Source organism: Salmo salar, chromosome ssa25, assembly GCF_905237065.1.
Source record: "Salmo salar chromosome ssa25, Ssal_v3.1, whole genome shotgun sequence".
NCBI classification, from domain to species: Eukaryota; Metazoa; Chordata; class Actinopteri; order Salmoniformes; family Salmonidae; genus Salmo; species Salmo salar.
This window is the reverse complement of record NC_059466.1, coordinates 33296434-33312448: the sequence shown is the minus strand read 5'-3', so window position 1 is coordinate 33312448 and position 16015 is coordinate 33296434. Positions and strand designations below refer to the sequence as shown.

The 16015-nt window shown below is 45.3% G+C and overlaps 1 protein-coding gene across 2 annotated transcripts in view; it reads right to left on the bottom strand.

Moving 5' to 3' along the window:
- Positions 1-16015, bottom strand: part of LOC106586627 (vang-like protein 1) — a 37789-nt gene that overhangs the window by 2776 nt on the left and 18998 nt on the right. For both annotated transcript variants that reach the window (XM_014174114.2, XM_014174115.2), the window contains 5 exons: positions 9976-10410; positions 9670-9845; positions 5219-5352; positions 2081-2246; positions 74-308 (listed from right to left, as the gene is read on the bottom strand). In XM_014174114.2, the coding sequence (XP_014029589.1) occupies positions 74-308; positions 2081-2246; positions 5219-5352; positions 9670-9845; positions 9976-10410 (1146 nt within the window). The remainder of the gene's footprint in view (positions 1-73; positions 309-2080; positions 2247-5218; positions 5353-9669; positions 9846-9975; positions 10411-16015) is intronic.

Here is a 16015-nt window from a genome sequence, read left to right as displayed (position 1 = left end):
TAAAGAGTATTGTGTTAGGGCACGGGGACTGACTTGGCACTAGAGTAGGGCTAATGGGTTCATTCTTACTTACCTTGGGGCTCATGTTGTGTGTGAGGCAGAAGGCCAGGTGTCTCTGGATGCTGTCCATGCTGTGGCAGTGCTGCCTCCTGGTGGTTCGGAGGTATTTCTGCAGGGCGCGGGCCATGGAGGGGAAGATGGCCGAGGCTGCCTCCCGTACATCCATCACATCCCCGGGGGACACTTTCTGCTCCTCCTGCTGCATCCGCCTCACATGCATGAAGGCCTCCTCCACAGCCACCACTAGCCTAACGTTAAAGTAATGTACACACAGACACAACATTCAGTATACTGTACATTCATCTTTTCTTACACCCTAAAGTTACTATCCTAACGTTGGGCCAGTAACCGAAAGGTCGTTGGTTCGAATATCTGAGCCGACAAGGTGAAAAATCTATCGATGTGACCTTGAGCAAGGCACTTAGCCTAATTTGCTCTAGGGGCGCCGTACTACTTGGCCTGACCCTGTAAAACAAGGCATTTCTCTGCACCTATCCGGTGTGTGGCAATAAAACATCGATTACAGCAATGTACACACAACATTCAGTATACTACTGTACATTGTTGTTACATCTGTTCTTACATCCTACAAGTTATAAAAACACAAGACAATGTACCCTACTGTATCTATTCTTAAGTCCATCTATGTAAATCCTCATCTATATTTTAAATCCTTGCATTAAGCATCATACAGTGCCTAGAGAAAGAATACACAGCCCTTGACTTTTTTCACATTTTATTGTCTTACAGACCAAATGTATAATTGATTAAATTGAGATTTTGTGTCACTGGCCAACAGACAACATCCCATAATGTCAAAGTGGAATTATGTTTTTAGAATTTCTTTAACAAATGAATTAAATGAAAAGCTGAAATATCTTGAGTCAAATATTCAAACCATTTGTTATGGAAAGCCTAAATAAGTCACATCACATAATAAGTTGCATGGACTTACTGTGTGCAATACGTTTTGAGTGACTACCTCATCTCTGTACCCAACACACAATTATCTGTAAGGTCTGTCAGTCGAGCAGTAAAATTCAACCACAAAGACCAGGGAGATTTTCCAATGCCTCACAAAGAGGGCACCTATTGGTAGATGGGTAAAAATAAAAAAAAAGCAAAAAAAGAAGACATTTAATATCCCTTTGAGCATGTTGAAGTTATTAATTACACTTTGGATGGTGTATCAATACACCCAGTCACTACAAAGATACAGGCGTCCTTCCTAACTCAGTTGTCGGAGAGGAAGGAAATCACTCAGGGATTTCAACATGAGGCCAATGGTGACTATAAAACAGATACTGCACAGAGTTTAATAGCTGTGATAGGAGAAAACTGAGGACGGATCAACAACATTGTAGTTACTCCTCAATTCTAACCTAAATGACAGAGTGAAAAGAAGGAAGCCTGTACAGAATAAAAATGCATCCTGTTTGCAACAACTACTAAAGTAAAACTGCAAAAAACTTTATGTCCTAAATACAAAGCGTTGTTTGGGGAAAATCCAACAGAACATGTTTCCGAGAGCCTCTCTTCATGTCACGTCCTGACCATAGTAAGAGGTTATTTTCTATGGTAGAGTAGGTCAGGGCGTGACCATTTTCAATACATTTGCTAAGATTCCTAAAAACATGCTTTCACCTTGTTGTTATGGGGTATTGTGTAGATGGGTGAGAAAATATATTTAATTAATTTTGAATTCAGGTAACAACAAAATGTGGAATAAGTCTAGGGGTATGAATACTTTCTGAAGGCACTGTACCTATGTATCTTTCATCCTTCTTTCTTCACAAATGTCTTTCCTTTTAACCCAAATATTCACCTTCCTATTCACTCAGGGTGTTCTCTCTCACTCACTCACTCACTCACTCACTCACTCACTCACTCACTCACTCACTCACTCACTCACTCACTCACTCACTCACTCACTCACTCACTCACTCACTCACTCACTCACTCACTCACTCACTCACTCACTCACTCACTCACTCACTCACTCACTCACTCACTCACTCACCTGGCTCTGCGTTTGCAGACCCGTCTGTCATAGTCTGCCTCTTCGTAGTAAAGCTCGTTATGAGTGGTGTTTTTGTGCCTGGCTGCTGCAGAGATCATGGTCCGAGACTTGCCCCCCACCTTCAGTCCCCCCGACCCCTCTGCCGGCCCCGCCGGGTTGCCTGGGCCTATGAACAGGAATCACAGAGGCATGATGGGAAGGTCACTGTGGCCCAATCAGCAAATCAACAGCAACCCGGGGAAAACACAGATCTCAGTGAGGATTCTAAATCTAAAAATCTGATGAGACTGATGAAATATTCAGCCTGATAGTTACAGCTGGTTTAGCCATCTGCCAAATGACAACAGAGTTTGCCAAAGTTGAAACTAACATCTGGCTACCAGGCTAGTAAATATTCCTCAAATAAAAGACAATACCAGTTTGATCATATAATTCACATCTCTCTATGGTGAATACCAATAACTCACCCAGAAGTAGTAAAAGCATAAATAATGGTTCCTGGGGGATATGAATATGGAGTAGTGGAATCTGGTCCATATTCATGAGGGATATGTGGGTATGAGGGGAGATCAGTACAGTAACCCCGGGAGATACAGATCAGGAGAGATGAATCAATGAATCATTAACACCAAGGTGTGTACTGTATGTATGTATGTACAGTGAGGGAAAAAAGTATTTGATCCCCTGCTGATTTCGTACGTTTGCCCACTGACAAAGAAATGATCAGTCTATCATTTTAATGGTAGGTTTATTTGAACAGTGAGCGACAGAATAACAACAAAAAAATCCAGAAAAACGCATGTCAAAAATGTTATAAATTGATTTGCATTTTAATGAGGGAAATAAGTATTTGACCCCCTCTCAATCAGAAAGATTTCTGGCTCCCAGGTGTCTTTTATACAGGTAACGAGCTGAGATTAGGAGCACACTCTTAAAGGGAGTGCTCCTAATCTCAGCTTGTTACCTGTATAAAAGACACCTGTCCACAGAAGCAATCAATCAATCAGATTCCAAACTCTCCACCATGGCCAAGACCAAAGAGCTCTCCAAGGATGTCAGGGACAAGATTGTAGACCTACTCAATCAATCAGATTCCAAACTCTCCACCATGGCCAAGACCAAAGAGCTCTCCAAGGATGTCAGGGACAAGATTGTAGACCTACACAAGGCTGGAATGGGCTACAAGACCATCGCCAAGCAGCTTGGTGAGAAGGTGACAACAGTTGGTGCGATTATTCGCAAATGGAAGAAACACAAAAGAACTGTCAATCTCCCTCGGCCTGGGGCTCCATGCAAGATCTCACCTCGTGGAGTTGCAATGATCATGAGAACGGTGAGGAATCAGCCCAGAACTACATGGGAGGATCTTGTCAATGATCTCAAGGCAGCTGGGACCATAGTCACCAAGAAAACAATTGGTAACACACTATGCCGTGAAGGACTGAAATCCTGCAGTGCCCGCAAGGTCCCCCTGCTCAAGAAATCACATATACATGCCCGTCTGAAGTTTGCCAATAAACATCTGAATGATTCGGAGGACAACTGGGTGAAAGTGTTGGGGTCAGATGAGACCAAAATGGAGCTCTTTGGCATCAACTCAACTCGCCGTGTTTGGAGGAGGAGGAATGCTGCCTATGACCCCAAGAACACCATCTCCACCGTCAAACATGGAGGTGGAAACATTATGCTTTGGGGGTGTTTTTCTGCTAAGGGGGCAGGACAACTTCACCGCATCAAAGGGACGATGGACGGGGCCATGTACCCTCAAATCTTGGGTGAGAACCTCCTTCCCTCAGCCAGGGCATTGAAAATGGGTCGTGGATGGGTATTCCAGTATGACAATGACCCAAAACACACGGCCAAGGCAACAAAGGAGTGGCTCAAGAAGAAGCACATTAAGGTCCTGGAGTGGCCTAGCCAGTCTCCAGACCTTAATCCCATAGAAAATCTGTGGAGGGAGCTGAAGGTTCGAGTTGCCAAACGTCAGCCTCGAAACCTTAATGACTTGGAGAAGATCTGCAAAGAGGAGTGGGACAAAATCCCTCCTGAGAAGTGTGCAAACCTGGTGGCCAACTACAAGAAGCGTCTGACCTCTGTGATTGCCAACAAGGGTTTTGCCACCAAGTACTAAGTCATGTTTTGCAGAGGGGTCAAATACTTATTTCCCTCATTAAAATGCAAATCATTTTATACAATTTTTGACATGCGTTTTTCTGGATTGTTTTGTTGTTATCCTGTCTCTCACTGTTCAAATAAACCTACCATTAAAAGTATAGACTGATCATTTCCTTGTCAGTGGGCAAACATACAAAATCAGCAGTGGATCAAATACTTTTTCCCCTCACTGTGTGTGTTTGTGTGTGTGTGTGTGTGTGTGTGTGTGTGTGCGTGTGTGTGTCTGTGTGTGTGTGTGTGTGTGTGCGCACGCATGTGTATGTGTGTGTGTAAGGCTGAAAGCTACTGTGATGAATTATTGAAAGGCAGAAATGCCAAAGCCTCTGAAGCCCTCCCTCCCATTTCATACTTTGACAAGGGGAGGGTGGGAGGGTTCTGTGAGGACACCGTACCAGCATACTCCTCTACCAAACTCCACTACAAAGACCATAGAGAAAACCCATAAAATCTGCACTGAGTTGGGAAGGCCCAAGTACTCCAGGGACAGTCGGTGCCTGTATGTCTGTGTAGAATATCTGGTGAATGAAAGGGGTGGTTAGATTGGTATGTATCTGTGTGTGAATGCGTAGAAGCAGAGAAAACGTGGGTGAGGGAAGGGAAGTGATGAGTGAGGTTAGTAATGTACACTAGGTTAGTAGAGTACACACACAGAAGAGATTATTACCCAGCTTTACTTACTGTCATTGTCCAAAAGGTAAGCTCTCAGTTTAGCTTTAAATGTTGCTTAAGGTGGCATGGGAAAGTATATGGAGAGACACCATCACAACGAAGCACATACATTGACAGATATGGTGGACAGACAGCTGACAGATGGAGAGACAGGTAGAGCGAGAAAGAGAAAGAGTTTCACTTTATGATGCAGTTACAAAGAGGAAAAGAGATGATTGGAAGGTGGACGACACATACAGGGACACAAATCCAATGTAACCATTGAAGAACCACTGAATCTGTAGCTATACTAACCATCCACGGTGTAGACCTTGAGGCCAGCCAGGTGCTTGGCGGCACGGTGCTTGGAGGCGGAGAGAAGGGCGGGGTTATGAAGAGGAAAGTCTCTGTAGTAGAACTCTAGCAGAGACAGAGCTGCCCTCTGAATACTGACACAGACAGAGACAGAGGGAGAGAGAGAGGGGCAGAGGGAGGGAGAGAAAGATGGGAGAGAGAGAGATAGGGTAAGAAAAAAGGCCATAAAGTAGTCGGAGGTAGAGAAAACAGATAGATGTATTATAAAATAAGGTCGGGAATGAAGTCCATTATTGTCCCTGCTGATTTGATTCACCTGATAAAATAGCTCTTACTGAGCAGCATGCCTCATATCTATACTACTCCCCCTGACCAGACTACTGCAGACCAGGGCCACGTTATACAGGGTTCCCTGCTTTAAACTGTCCTCCAGCCTCAGGCCTTTCTAAAGGAGATCAGTCAGTATCAGACAGAGAGGCTAGAGGTGAGGCAGCATAGAGAGACAGAACCACGCATATACTGTACCAATGTCAAGTCTACGTACACTTAGCTAACCTTTCTGCTAGGGATCAGCACGGTTATTGAAATATCTGAATGGAAGTTAGTATTCAAATACTTGTGTAAGTATTAATTCTTGTGAGCATAAAAAATTACAGGCCTACTTTAACAATGAAAAGGTCTTTACTAAATTAAATGTAAATATCCATGTGACATTGTTACATACAAGGATATACAATGACATTTCAAATGATTCATTTAATAAAACAAGGTGTACAGTGCGCCCCCGTAAAAAGAACCGGTAGCCGACCAGTAGCCTTCACGTCTGTAGCTTTTTGTTTATGTTGGCAAATCAAAGCGTCAGAGAGGCTCAATGTGTAGCAAGTGGAGTGAGAGTTCACTAATGCAATGCAAGATGGAATAAAATTACGGAATTAAAATTAGCGAAATGAGAAGGAGTAGGCTACAATGAGCAACCAACAGGTAGGCTGTTTTATCTGAATGGGGTTGGGGAGAAGCGTAGCATGTGGCCTCAATTAGCCTGGCTAGCTGTAGTTGGCTAGCTTAGCTTAAAAGCTTCTCTAGGGCCCTCCAGTCAAGACAGACACTGTTATATGGGATGATAAATAACGTTGTGGCTGCTACAAGTTAGCTAGTCTTGGCTGGAGCAGAGTTGCCTTGGTGTCGCTCACTCCGTCTGCTTTTTTAATATCCAACAAAAATGTATGATACCATTCTAATAGTGATATTTTTTTTTCTCCATAGTGTGGAAATATACAGTACCAGTCAAAAGTTTGGACACCTACTCATTCCAGGGTTTACCTTTATGTTTACTATTTTCTACATTGTAAAATAATAATGAAGATATCAATACTATGAAATAACACATATGGAATCATGTCGTTACCAAGAAAGTGTTAAACAAATCAAAATGTATTTTATATTTTAGATTCTTCAAAGTAGCCATCCTTTGCCTTGATGACAGCTTTGCACACTCTTGGCATTCTCTCAACCAGCTTCATGAGGAGTCACCTGGAATGCATTTCAATTAACAGGTGTGCCTTGTTAAAAGTTAATTTGTACAACTTCTTTTCTTCTTAATGCATTTCAGCCAATCAATTGTGCTGTGACAAGGTAAGGGTGGTATCTAGAAGCCCTATTTGGTAAAAGACTAAGTCCATATTATGGCAAGAACAGCTCAAAGAAGCAAAGAGAAACAACAGTCCATCATTACTTTAAGACATGAAGGTCAGACAATCTGGAAAATATCAAGAATGTTTAAAGTTTCTTCAAGTGTAGTCATAAAAACCATCAAGTACTATGATGAAACTGGCTCTCATGAGGATTGCCACAGGAAAGGAAGACCCAGAGTTACCTATGCGGCAGAGGATAAGTTCATTAGAGTTACCAGCCTCATAAATTGCAGCCCAAATAAATGCTTCACAGAGATCAAGTAACAGACACATCTCAACATCAACTGTTCAGAGGAGACTAAGTGAATCAGGCCTTCATGGTCAAATTGCTGCAAAGAAACCCACTACTAAAGGACACCAATAAGAAGAAGAGACTTGCTTGGGCCAAGAAACAAGAGCAATGGACATTAGACTGGTGGAAATATGTCCTTTGGTCTGATGAGTCCAAATAAGATTTTTGTTTCCAACCGCCGTGTCTTTGTGAGACGCAGAGTAGGTGAACGGATGATCTCCGCATGTGTGGTTCCCACCGTGAAGCATGGAGGAAGAGGTGTGATGGTGCTTTGCTGGTGACACTGTCAATGATTTATTTAGAATTCAAGGCACACTTAACCAGCATGGCTACCACAGCATTCTACAGTGATACACCATCCCATCGGGATTGCGCTTAGTGGGACTATAATTAGCTTTTTAACAGGACAATGACCCAAAACACACCTCCAGGCTGTGAAGGGCTATTTGACAAAGGAGGGCTATTTGACCAAGGAGAGTGATGGAGTGCTGCATCAGATGACCTGGCCTCCACAATTACCCAACCTCAACCCAATTGAGATGGATTGGAATGAGTTGGACCACAGAGTGAAGGAGTGCTCAGCATATGTGGGAACCTTTGTATTGGATATTGGAAAAGCATTCCTCCTGAAGCTGGTTGAGAGTGTGCAAAGCTGTCATCAAGGCAAATGGTGGCTACTTTGAAGAATCTCAAACATCAAATATATTTTGATATGTTAAAAAAAATAGTTACTACATGATTCCATATAAAAAAAAATACAATTTTATTTGTCACATACACATGGTTAGCAGATGTTATTGCGAGTGTAGCAAAATGCTTGTGCTTATATTTCCGATATATGGCTTTTTCTTTGCAAATCTGCTTAGAAGGCCAGCATCCCTGAGTCACCTCTTCACTGTTGACATTGAGACTGGTGTTTTGTGGGTACTATTTAATGAAGCTGCCAGTTGAGGACTTGTGAGGCGTCTGTTTCTCAAACTAGGTACTCTAACGTACTTGTCCTCTTGCTCAGTTGTGCAATGGGGCCTCCCACTCCTCTTTCTATTCTGGTTAGAGCCAGTTTGTGCTGTTCTGTGAAGGGAGTAGTACACAGCGTTGTACGAGATCTTCAGTTTCTTGGCAATTTCTCGCATGGAATAGCCTTCATTTCTCGGAACAAGAATAGACTAAGGAGTTTCAGAAGAAAGTTCTTTGTTTCTTGCCATTTTGAGCCTGTAATCGAACCCACAAATGCTGATGCTCCAGATACTCAACTAGTCTAAATAAGGCCAGTTTTATTGCTTCTTTAATCAGAACAACAGTTTTCAGCTGTGCTAACATAATTGCAAAAGGGTTTTCTAATGATCAATTAGCCTTTTAAAATGATAAACTTGAGCTTACACAACGTGCCATTGGAACACAGGAGTGATGGTTGCTGATAATGGGCCTCTGTACGCCTATGTAGATATTCCATTAAAAAGCAGCCGTTTCCAGCTACAATAGTCATCTACAACATTAAAAATGTCTACACTGTATTTCTGATCAACTTGATGTTATTTTAAATGGGCAAAAAAAACATGGACATTTCTAAGTGACCCTAACTTTTGAACGGTAGTGTACATATGAATATATGGATGAGTAATGACAGAGCGGCATAGGCAAGATGCAATAGATTGTATAAAATACAGAATATACATATATGTTATTTCATAGTTTTGATGTCTTTACTATTATTCTACAATGCAGAAAATAGTCACAAAAAAAAGGTGTGTCCAAACTTTTGATTGGTACTGTACATAAACACAGAAAAATCATGTTTTTGATTGCGCTGGGCCTTTAAACCATACGCTTTTGATAAGAGAGACAGCTCTGGGTTGAAGTTCTCCTAAGGCACAGATCTACGATCAGTTTACTAGCCATAAATCCTAGCCTGAACAGTTATGAAGAAAATGCCAAATCCGACTGTAGATCAGTATCTGGAAGGTAAATTCATCATACTGCATCAAAGTCCCTCTTTCTCAGGCCCAGCCCACCTAATTACCAGAATAGCACCCTAGAGCAAAAGGACTGGACTGGAGCATTCGGGGTGATTTAGAAACTAAATTACTGCCACGCTTCCCCCTGAACACGAGACTCCAATTACCCACAGTTCAACAGGGCAGTCGGGTGTGGGTGTGTGCGTTGGGGTTGGGGAATTCTAAAGGAATTCTCTAATAGTCTGATTTTCTGTAAACGTTTCTGCTATCTGAGTGATCAGCTGACTGGCTTCTTTTTAGTGGCATCAGTGGACACAACATGGTTTCTCAATTCATCTGGGCCACACCATTCAGTTCCCTCCTTGTTGTATACAGACTGAGTTCAAGCAGAATGAACATTTTGGTCTGACCTTAATGTGAATAAAGTGATCTTCATCTTCATATTGCTGGTAGAAGAATGACGTCACTACGGTCAACAGCAACATTTTAGCAAGAGATTGTTGTGTGTATTACCTGAGCTGTCCCAGGTTGTAGCAACTTGTCTCCCCATCAGTGGAGCGTATAACACACAGGCTGTAGCAGGGCTGGAGATGTCTGATCTCCAGTAGTACGATGGCCAGGTAGTGGACAAACAGCAGAGAGTCCACCAGAGACACAGCAAACTGGACGATACCCTGGTAGTCCTCATCCTGGAGAATACACAACACAGGATCAACACACACACACACACACACACACACACACACACACACACACACACACACACACACACACACACACACACACACACACACACACACAATTATGAAGCATACACACCTGTGAGTCAAGGATGCGGACCCCATAGAACAGCCAGTAGGAGAGTGTGAGCAGCAGCGTGAGCGTGGCCAGGAGGGCTCGATATACACACACTCTGGGCAGGCTGGCACTGGCCTGGCGCAGGAAGATAGCCCAAACAGCCAGCAGGAGAATGAGGAGTTTACAGGACACAGAGAGGAAGAGGCCCTCACAGGCAGAGCCACAGGCCTGCAGCCTGGCTGGCCACAGCACTGCCGGGAGGACCAGGAAGGCCAGGGGGGTGGCAAGGACCAGTAGCCCCACACAGAAGCCCAGAACCAGGGGAGTGTAGAGCCGACAGCCCTGCCTTTGGCCGTCGTCCGGTACCTTCCACAGACCAACCACCTCCTCCTGGGATAGACTGAGCTCTGAGGTGCCGGTCACCGCCGTGGTGGTGGTCTCCCCCCAGTTATCATCCTGAGAGAGGGGGGGAAGAAAGAAAGAAAGAAAGAAAGAAAGAAAGAAAGAAAGAAAGAAAGAAAGAAAGAAAGAAAGAAGAGAGAGAGGAGAGAAGAGATGAAAAGATATTAAAATGTAGCATATGGTTGATCATCTCTGACTGATAGATAAGATAGAAAAGGACAGAAATACTCTGTGGAGGGATGGTATGTGAGAGACAAGCCAAAGTGACAAACACACACTGGTAGAAATTCTGGTGTGATTCCAGTCTCTGACTAAATCCTTTGAGGTTTATTGCAAACATCCCATCCATCATTCTATTAAAAGAGGCCTTTAGTTTCCTGGAGTTCTGTGTTACTGTGACAGGCTTTCAGCTCCCCACTGATCCACATAGGATGCCTTTGACAGTACACAGTCAGACTGCTCATAATGACCAGGTAGGATGACACGCACACGGCTGATGTTATTCAGGCCTATCATTGCAAATTAGAGTCAAATCTCGTCTCCCAGCTCAGGATGCAGTTTATAATAAATGTGCCCGAGGAGGAAAGAACACAGTGAGACACTGATTAAAATACCTGTCTGCTGAAGAGAGCATTTCTCTGTCAATTATTCAGCTATATATTTCTCTGTTAATTTTCTCCCTTTCTCACTCTTTCTCTTTCTGTGCCTGCTGCATAGAGCTTTGTTCTCTCAATGTCTGTCAGGTAAGGAGCTGGGAACAGAGTGTGTGTGTGGATTTGAATACCGCAGCCCCTCTTCTTGTGTTAGCACACACACAAGCATGCACACATTTAATTAGCAAACACTAACCCACACGACACCCCTAAAACTTCACCCCTTGCCAGACGGAGACACCACCTGACATGCCATTAGGAAATTACACTGGGAGAGAGAGGGAGAGAAATGGGGGGGAGAGAGAAATTTTCATTGTGATTGCTGAGTAAAAGCAGCTTTATAACCCTCTATGGGGGGTTATAAAGCTGCACATCGCCCACCGCTCCCGAGTATGCTACTCGCTAAAGACCAGTTTCTTGACAACAAGGTAGACGAAATTCGAGCAAGGGTTGCCTTCCAGAGAGACATCAGAGATTGTAACATTCTCTGTTTCACAGAAACATGGCTCACTCGGGATACGTTTTCAGAGTCGGTACAGCCACCTGGTTTCTTCACGCATCGCGCTGACAGAAACAAACATCTCTCTGGTAAGAAGAAGGGCGGAGATGTATGCCTTATGATTAACGAGTCGTGGTGAGATCATAACAACATACAGGAACTCAAGTCCCTTTGTTCACCTGACCTAGAATTCCTTACAATCAAATGCCGACCACATTATCTACCAAGAGAATTCTCTTCGATTATAATCACAGTCGTGTATATCCCCCCCCAAGCAGACACATCGACGGCCCTGCAAACACTCAGAAGAAAGAGAGCTTCAGTGCCTGGGCTTCAGTCTCCTTCACGCCCCCCTTCCGAGACTGGCTGGCAGGCAGAACATCCCACCCACATAGCACCCACCTCCTCTCTATTCCACACACCATGATTCAGTATATGATTGCCATGTAAGTGTACAAAAAAATCTGTGAAAATAAATTAATCACACCTGTACCACCAAAATATCAAAAGTTTATATATTTAAATTATTAAATATTGCCAGCTTGGTATTCACAGCTGTTTCAAAAGGTGTTCATTGTTGTAGATTTTAAAGTCTCCCTTGATGGTATGTTAGTTCAACATTATTCATTATTATATCCTATTACCTACATTAGGTACACACACACACACACACACACATAATATACAGTTGAAGTCGGAAGTTTACATACACCTTAGCCAAATACATTTAAACTCAGTTTTTCACAATTCCTGACATTTAATCCTGGTAAACTTTCCCTGTCTTAGGTCAGTTAGGATCACCACTTTATTTTAAGAATGTGAAATGTCAGAATAATAGTAGAGAATGATTTATTTCAGCTTTTATTTATTTCATCACATTCCCAGTGGGTCAGAAGTTTACATACACTCAATTAGTATTTGGTAGCATTGCCTTTAAATTGTTTAACTTGGGTGAAACGTTTAGGGTAGCCTGAATTCTGGCCCATTCCTCCTGACAGAGCTGGTGTAACGGAGTAAGATTTGTAGGCCTCCTCGCTCGCACACACTTTTTCAGTTCTGTCCACAAAAATTCTATGGGGTGGAGGTCAGGGCTTTGTGATGGCCACAATACCTTGACTTTGTTGTCCTTAAGCCATTTTGCCACAACTTTGGAAGTATGCTTGGGGTCATTGTCCATTTGGAAGACCCATTTGTGACCAAGCTTTAACTTCCTGACTGATGTCTTGAGATGTTGCTTCAATATATCCACATAATTTTCCTGCCTCATGATGCCATCTATTTTGTGAAGTGCACCAGTCCCTCCTGCAGCAAAGCACCCCCACAACATGATGCTGCCACCCCCGTGCTTCACGGTTGGGATGGTGTTTTTCGGCTTGCAAGCCTACCGCTTTTTCCTCCAAACATAACAATGGTCATTATGGCCAAACAGTTCTATTTTTGTTTCATCAGACCAGAGGACATTTCTCCAAAAGTACGATCAATGTCCCCATGTGCAGTTGCAAACCCGTAGTCTGGCTTTTTTAAGGTGGGTTTGGAGCAGTGGCTTCTTCCTTGCTGAGCGGCCTTTCCGGTTATGTCGATATAGGACTCCTTTTACTGTGGATATAGATACTTTTGTATATCCACGATGCTAATAGGTTAGTGAATCCCATTGTGACACAGGGACACACTTTTTGGCAGGGGGACACAATTTGGCATGACAGGACCTTAATGCCGTGCCTAATTCTGTAGTCAATTTTTTTGGGAAGCCTGGCTTCCCTTGGCATCTATGAATAGACTCCACAGAGAAGGAATACAGCAGAGACAGAGACTGACCGAGAGCGAGCGAAAGCGAGAGACTGACCGAGAGCGAGCGAGAGCGAGAGACTGACCGAGAGCGAGCGAGAGCGAGAGACTGACCGAGAGCGAGAGACTGACCGAGAGCGAGAGAGAGACTGACCGAGAGCGAGAGAGAGAGCGAGAGACTGACCGAGAGCGAGAGACTGACCGAGAGCGAGAGAGAGACTGACCGAGAGCGAGAGAGAGAGCGAGAGACTGACCGAGAGCGAGAGACTGACCGAGAGCGAGAGAGAGACTGACCGAGAGCGAGAGAGAGAGCGAGAGACTGACCGAGAGCGAGAGAGAGACTGACCGAGAGCGAGAGAGAGAGCGAGAGACTGACCGAGAGCGAGAGACTGACCGAGAGCGAGCGAAAGCGAGAGACTGACCGAGAGCGAGCGAGAGCGAGAGACTGACCGAGAGCGAGAGACTGACCGAGAGCGAGAGAGAGACTGACCGAGAGCGAGAGAGAGAGCGAGAGACTGACCGAGAGCGAGAGACTGACCGAGAGCGAGAGAGAGACTGACCGAGAGCGAGAGAGAGAGCGAGAGACTGACCGAGAGCGAGAGAGAGACTGACCGAGAGCGAGAGAGAGAGCGAGAGACTGACCGAGAGCGAGAGACTGACCGAGAGCGAGAGAGAGAGCGAGAGACTGACCGAGAGCGAGAGACTGACCGAGAGCGAGAGACTGACCGAGAGCGAGAGTGACCGAGAGCGAGAGAGAGAGACTGACCGAGAGCGAGAGACTGACCGAGAGCGAGAGAGAGAGAGCGAGAGACTGACCGAGAGCGAGCGAGAGCGAGAGACTGACCGAGAGCGAGAGACTGACCGAGAGCGAGCGAGAGCGAGAGACTGACCGAGAGCGAGAGACTGACCGAGAGCGAGCGAGAGACTGACCGAGAGCGAGAGACTGACCGAGAGCGAGCGAGAGCGAGACACTGACCGAGAGCGAGCGAGAGACTGACCGAGAGCGAGAGACTGACTGAGAGCGAGCGAGAGCGAGACACTGACCGAGAGCGAGCGAGAGTGAGAGACTGACCGAGAGCGAGCGAGAGTGAGAGACTGACCGAGAGCGAGCGAGAATGAGAGACTGACCGAGAGCGAGAGCGAGAGACTGACCGAGAGCGAGAGACTGACCGAGAGCGAGAGCGAGAGACTGACCAAGAGCGAGAGAGAGCGAGAGACTGACCGAGAGCGAGAGACTGACCGAGAGAGACAGAGACAGACCGAGAGAGCGCGAGAGACAGAGAGACAGAAAGACACAGACAGACAGAGAGAGAGAGACACTGACAGAGAGAGAGAGAGAGACAGAGACACACAGTGACAGAGACACACAGACAGAGACACACAGACAGACAGAGAGAGAGACACAGACAGAGACACAGACAGACAGAGAGAGAGAGAGAGAGAGAGACACACAGACAGAGAGAGAGACAGAGACACACAGACAGAGACACAGACAGACAGAGAGAGAGACACAGACAGAGACACAGACAGACAGAGAGAGAGACACAGACAGAGACACAGACAGACAGAGAGAGAGACACAGACAGACTGAGAGCGAGAGAGAGCGAGAGACTGACCGAGAGAGCGCGAGAGAGAGCGAGAGACTGACCGAGAGAGCGCGAGAGACAGAGAGACAGAGACACAGACAGACAGAGAGAGAGAGAGAGAGAGAGAGACAGAGACACAGACACACAGAGACAGAGAGAGAGACACAGACAGACAGAGAGACACAGACAGACAGAGAGAGAGAGAGAGACAGAGACACAGACAGACAGAGAGAGAGAGAGAGACAGAGACACAGACACACAGAGAGAGAGAGAGAGACAGAGACACAGACACACAGAGAGAGAGAGAGAGAGAGAGACAGAGACACAGACACACAGAGACAGAGAGAGAGACACACAGACAGAGACACAGACAGACAGACAGAGAGAGAGACACAGACAGAGACACAGACAGACAGAGAGAGAGACACAGACAGAGACACAGACAGATAGAGAGAGAGACACAGACAGAGACACAGACAGACAGAGAGAGAGACACAGACAGAGACACAGACAGACAGAGAGAGAGACACAGACAGAGACACAGACAGACAGAGAGAGAGACACAGACAGACAGAGAGCGAGAGAGAGCGAGAGACTGACCGAGAGAGCGCGAGAGACAGAGAGAGCGCGAGAGACAGAGAGACAGAGACACAGACAGACAGAGAAAGAGACACAGACAGAGACACAGACAGACAGAGAGAGAGACACAGACAGACAGAGAGACACAGACAGACAGAGAGAGAGAGAGACAGAGACACAGACAGACAGAGAGAGAGAGACAGAGACACAGACACACAGAGAGAGAGAGAGACACACAGACAGAGACACAGACAGACAGAGAGAGAGACACAGACAGAGACACAGACAGACAGAGAGAGACACAGACAGAGACACAGACAGACACAGACAGAGACACAGACAGGCAGAGAGAGAGACACAGACAGACAGAGAGAGAGACACAGACAGACAGACAGAGAGAGAGACACAGACAGACAGACAGAGAGAGACACAGACAGACAGAGAGAGAGAGACACAGACAGACAGAGAGAGAGAGACACAGACAGACAGAGAGAGAGACACAGACAGACAGAGACACACAGACAGACAGAGAGAGACACACAGACAGACAGAGAGAG